We start from the raw sequence: 5,881 nt of genomic DNA, 5'->3' as shown, positions 1-5,881 counted from the left end.
AGCCATGATCTTACTCTTCATGTATCAACTCAAATATGTTGGATTGTCATTAGTACTTATGTATTTACTGTGTTGTCAAAATACACTTTTGTGTGATATGGTTTTGCAGTTCTTAAGATTTAATTGAAGGTGTCATTGCAATCATATTTTTCTTACTTTTTTTATTCATGTGAATCAAATAATTGACCTCAACTATTGACGTAGTAAGACAGCTCTACAAAGGACCATTGATTGCCAGATGGTACGGCACCTAGGACGGTGACTGCATCCCTTGTGATGCCACCCTTGTCTTCCGTGAGTAATAAATATGTTGAGACTATGATAGATCAAAGTTGGTGTTATCATCTTCTATGACACAAGAACAAAATTTGAGTGGGAATGTGGGTTTGAAGAGTAAAATTAGATCAAGATAGGACTACCTATGTAACAACATAGAGAACATTCTAGAATATGGTGTTTTATAAATGTCAAAATAATTATTCATTCAAGATTTAAAATGATTCAAAATATCTTTTTAACAATAAGATAAAAATAAATACAGAATATTTTTGACCGACTTCAAGATCATTCCCTCGCATTTGCGAGGGCCGCCTTGCTAGTTATTTAAATAAAGCAGCGCTGTTCTAAGAAAAACTAACACAAAGCCCAAAGGGAAAGAAAACGACGACGAACATGTGCACATTTCTCTTTGACGCGAGACTGAACCACCTATCGTATATGTCCTCGGCCAAAACGCTTTAGTCTTCCCTTTCTTCCTTTGCAATCCTATGGACCCTAATGGGCAGGCCCTTGGGGAAGTCCACGAACGGGTACACGAACGCCTGGTCCGGCTCGGCGAGCTCCCAACGGAAGTTGAGCACCAGGTGGTGCAAGAAGATGGCCACCTCGAGCTTGGCGAGATCGGACCCGGCGCAGAGCCTCGTGCCGCCGCCGTAGGGCATGAAGTTGCTGTTGTGCGCCACGGCGGATGTGTTGCCCTGCTACAACAGCAAACACAATGTTAACTTCTCTGAAGCTGAGTGCATATATCAAGTTTGTCTTTGTCCTGTTGAAGTGGTGGAGGCGGTGCTATTGCCACGACCACATGGCGTCGTTTTGTTTTTCCCGCCGAAGTTTCACTGTGCAAACGGCATGAAGGCCTGTGATTGACTGGACAACCACTGCCAGACATATATTTTCCTTTTCTTTCTTGGATTGATTTTCACGAGATCCTTAAGCTGATAGCAATATCACTCCTAGTTCCAGTTGATTTTGTGCTGATAAAATTGTAGGCATCGTTTAGGCACTGACCTTCCACCTCCAAGGGTTGAAGCTGTTGGGATCTTTGTACAGTGATGAGTCGAGATGCACTGCCGCTAACACCGGCAGAATTTTCCATCCGCTCGGAATGTCGTACCCTGTCAGTCCACGTCAAATATTCAACAACTCCATCTGTACGAAGAAGAGTTCACTGGTACTGTCAGAAGAATATATGTACGGTAAGAATTAAGGCACCAACCATTGTAGTGCACATCTCGAATGACCTTCCGGTGCAGGAACCTAACCACGTTGCCTAGCCGCAAGGTCTCGTTTATAACCTGCAAGAAAAGAAGCAATTAAGGACTCAAACATTTGTCACCTTTCCTCTACCGCATTTGAACTAACTCGCAAACAAGAGAGTTCGGCAGTTGGAATGTGTAGGACCGGAAGATGCTATTCTGGTCTACAATGACACATTGTATAGTTCCATTCAGTAGCACAACACCGTGGAAAATGCTAACAGTGACCGAGCTACAGGGAGCTCATTTTCAAAATACAAATTTAAACAGAATCAAAATAATATTTTTTTTTGTGAACACACAGACACATATACACGTATGTGCAAAATTTCATAACATTATACTTCCGCACGTGGCATACAAAAAAAGTATGTAGTTCCAAAATGGGCTAACATTTTCGGTTGTTGGTCCAGAATTTTGTTGTTTTTGTTCAGCCTAGTAATCGTAATGTTTTCTACTGACTTTTCACACGTTCCTGCGGAACACATATAAATTTCATTGGGATTTTTTTAATTGCTTTGAAACTTTGAAATGGGCGTTTTGACATATTGAAAATAGTGGCCTCCCTGGTGCTCGAGCATCAAAAGAAGGCACTCAACACCTACGATGCTATTATAATAGTACGACTCTACCAAGGAAAGGTGCTCCCCAACTTTTCCGGGGATCAGATAATTTGCCTTGGCATCAAACTGTACATGGACAGTGATTTCACCATGGGAAGTAAGCAGACACACACATATATCTTGCACTGATATTATGAGGGAGAAAACAGACAAATCAAAAGGGCCTTACGCATTGTGTGAAAACCATCTCTTTGTAGTCTTCCCAGCTCAATTTGCAGTCCCCTCTCAGCTTTTGTCTCCTAGCAATCTCAAGATGCTCCTCCTGCACGGCCATGGATCACTGTGAATATTTGCATGATATTTCTGGTTCATTTCACCATCCATGTATATACTGAATGTGGTTTCTTTTTCTTCTGAAAGATTGCTACGTCCAATTTAGCACAAATGAATTTGAATTGGTATAGCAAACTGAATTTATACCCGCAGTTCTTTGACAGCTTTAGGGCAACCTTCGAGGAAGAAGATGGCGAGGGCAAGTGCCACTGACGATGTCTCATGCCCAGCAAAGAGCATGCTCAACAAGAGGTCCAATATTTGCTCTTTTGATAGATTAGAGTGCTTCAATGCCCACCCGAGAAGATCATCTGCTTCTGTGCTCGAGTCCTCCTTGTTCATTTGCTCAAGCCTCTCCTCCATTTTCCACTCGATTACTCCAAGTATGGTGGCTCGCGACTGCACGCAAAATATAGTAAATAATTACTGGTGTTATTCTATGATAGAAAAAATAAAATTACAGCAAAGTCATATGTGGTAATTTTGTTTGGGCTTCTTGGGAGAACATTTGACATGTCACAATCATTAAGATGTTGCCTAACTGCCTACTGGTTGAAGATCGTGCCTTGTCATACGTTTCTATTTTGGAGAATGCATATCTTTGCAACATAGGTGCCATCAAATAAAGTAGGATAATTCCCCAGCAAACAAATTATTCCCCTTCTCCATTTTTCGTGCTCTGACACTAAGAAGTGATTAATTAAACAAAAAATGTATTGCTCTTTGGTTTTGGTTTCTTCTTTTCTGTTCAATCCATATTTTTTCACTTCATGTTGCGAAACGTTTGTAGGTTGGTGAATAGGCAACAAGAAGTACTTCCTAAGCTCGAGTATACAATGCAAAATTACTTTAAACATTTCATGAATCAAGCATATATATGCCAACATTGATGACAATGACTATTTTCTCGACAAAATTTCCTTCTAACATGGGGTGCTAACATCATTAATTAAGACAAAATCTAGGTATACGTAGGATATCGATATCAGCTAATAAAGGGTGCAAAATGTCATTAATGAAAACAAAATTAAGAGGGTTGCAAATAGCGTGCCTGGTGACATAAACGTGGTTAAATCAAGATAAATGATATAATCATGCCAAATTAGGAAGGTTGGTCATTCAACTTTTTCTAAGAGGTAAAAACATCAAGTTGCAATTGTATGCTGTTCAGCACGGGCCGTGTGTAGGGAAGAGAAAGAGTGTGAGAGCATGCATGCAGCACGCTGCACCTGGGAGCAATCAATAAAGATCATCCGAGTGTAACCGCACAAGCAGTAAAAGGCAGGCAACGTTTTATGCGTTCATAAGTGATGATCAGTACCTCCAAGGGCAAAATAGGATGCTGGGAAAAAGAAAACAAGTGATTTCTCCAACTTATTTTTCGATACTAGACATGACACCCAAGCGTGCACACAGAGACGCCAACCAACCTATGGTTGGATGGTTAGAGGGACTGTGGTATCTCCAGCCCATCAGAGTTCAAATTCTGGTGCTCACATTTATTACTGAATTTATTTCAGGATTTCCGACGATGTGCATTCAGTGGGAGGAGACGTTCCCCTCGATGATGAGGTGCCTACGGTGACTTCATAAATTTCAAGATGATATGTCGGCTCAGTCTTTTGAAGCTACTCATAGCAATAGGATATGCGTGTGTACGTTCATAGGTATGCGTGTATGCACGTGTATATGAGCCAGAGAGACAGGGACTATACTATATAGTACTAGTAGTGTGTTGACTGTTGAGTGTTGTTGTCGTTGTACCTTGAGGGCCTTCGAGTAGGCCGTCCCGGGGAACTTTAGGGGCGCAGACACCACCCCCTTCATGAACGTGACGTACTCCAGCCTCAGCCGCTCCGTCTCCTCCTCCCCAGGCTCCATGCTCATGAGATTCTTCGCCATCAGGTTATATGTGAACTGCACGAACGGATCCATCCATTGTTAATTTGCTACAACTCCACTGTGGGCGTACGATGTTGTCAGTTCCATTCATCGACCTTGCATGGACGGATGGACCACATCGCAACACCAAACCAGGTGCTGTGCATGGCGCGTGGTCAAGGAGGTCGTCAGTTACTAGTTACCTTCTTGGCTTCGTGCTGGGCGGAGAAGACGGCGGAGGAGGAGGAAAGCAGCCAGTCGCGGAGTATGAGGAGGGTGTGGCGCTCAACCTCCGGGAGGAGCACGGCGCGGAGGTGGGCGGAGCTGAGGAAGTCGAGGGCGATGGAGCGCATCTCGCGGTGGTGGTGCCCGACAAGCACCAACATCGACCATTTGCCCAGGATGCCGCCGATGCTCGGCGGGTAGCTGACCTCGAACAGCCGCCCCTCGTTCTGCAGGATGTACCGGTTCAGCCCTGCGTCCGCCGACACCACCGTTGGGTGCCCGAACAGGCTCGACCGGTATATCTTCCCGTACCTGCATCCATATACATATACCATCAATATCATGCGACCTCAGCCCGAATGTTCGTTCACGCGTGTTGGCATGCTTTGTAGTATTTGTATGAATGTATGTGTGTGTACGGACCGTGCGATGTGCTGGTTCATGAACTGGCCGATGGAGGTGGCCGGGTGCGCGCGGAGGTACCCGAAGGTCTCGCCGATGAAGGGCCAACCGACGGCGCCGGGCGGCAGATTCGGTCGCTTCTTCTTCGTCCGGCCGGCATTACATTTAGCAACCGTAATGGTGTAGAAGCTGAGCACGGCCAGGAGGATGAAGGGCAGGAAGAAAAGGAGCTCGCTGGTTATCGAGGCCATCATGGCCGCCATGAGCTATCGATTGAGAGGCCGCGGTCTCTTGGAATTGGATTTCCTTCTCGATTGTGTTGGCGTGTGTGTGAGACTGAGATAGATGATTGTTTTCAGAGAGAGAGAGAGAGAGTGAGAAAATAAAACAGGGGCTGAACTACAGAGTGGCTTTAAGCTCTACAGATTTCTCTCTCTGCAAAGAAAATCTTGCTAGGAAGGTGCCCACTTCCCCTCTCTCTGATGTGGTGCTCTTATATAGGAAGGTGACCAAATCACTACTTCTCCAAAACCAGATCCTTCATTAATTCAGAAAAATTAAATTAAATCTTATCAAAATCTTAACTGAATCAATATCTTCCCTACTTACCCTATAACCATATCTCTAATACTCCCTCCGTGCCAAAATTCTTGTCTTAGATTTGTTTAGATACGGATGTATCTAATACTATTAGATACGGATTATTAGATACATCCGTATCGGATGTATCTAATACTATTAGATACGGATTATTAGATACATTCGTATCTAGACAAATCTAAGACAATAATTAGTATTAGATACATCCGTACCTAGACAAATCTAAGACAATAATTTTGGGATGGAGGGAGTATTAAATAGGAGTTGGTAGATTCACCTCACCACCTCCCTGGTTTTTTCCTCCCCGCATTCCCTTCTTTCTGTTGACTTGTTTTTAAT

The 5,881-nt window shown here is 43.6% G+C and overlaps 1 protein-coding gene across 2 annotated transcripts; it reads right to left on the bottom strand.

Annotated features, from left to right (window-relative positions):
* Window positions 1–556: 556 nt before the first annotated feature.
* Window positions 557–5,385, bottom strand: LOC119273638 (cytochrome P450 90B2-like). 2 transcript variants are annotated; one of them, XM_037554740.1, is made up of 8 exons: window positions 4,964–5,385; window positions 4,519–4,852; window positions 4,199–4,351; window positions 2,582–2,833; window positions 2,331–2,423; window positions 1,499–1,577; window positions 1,291–1,397; window positions 557–980 (listed from the first exon to the last, which is right to left on the bottom strand). In XM_037554740.1, exons 1-8 carry the CDS (start codon window positions 5,203–5,205, stop codon window positions 738–740), a joined length of 1,503 nt encoding a protein of 500 aa, XP_037410637.1. In that variant the 5' UTR covers window positions 5,206–5,385; the 3' UTR covers window positions 557–737. The 2 variants fall into 2 exon arrangements, with proteins under 2 accessions (XP_037410637.1, XP_037410636.1); XM_037554739.1 differs by having other exon boundaries at window positions 557–977.
* Between the last annotated feature and the right edge of the window lie 496 nt (window positions 5,386–5,881).

This window comes from Triticum dicoccoides, chromosome 3A (assembly GCF_002162155.2).
Source record: "Triticum dicoccoides isolate Atlit2015 ecotype Zavitan chromosome 3A, WEW_v2.0, whole genome shotgun sequence".
In the NCBI taxonomy this organism is placed as follows: Eukaryota; Viridiplantae; Streptophyta; class Magnoliopsida; order Poales; family Poaceae; genus Triticum; species Triticum dicoccoides.
Note: the sequence above shows the minus strand (reverse complement) of the source record. Positions and strands in the feature narration are given on the sequence as shown.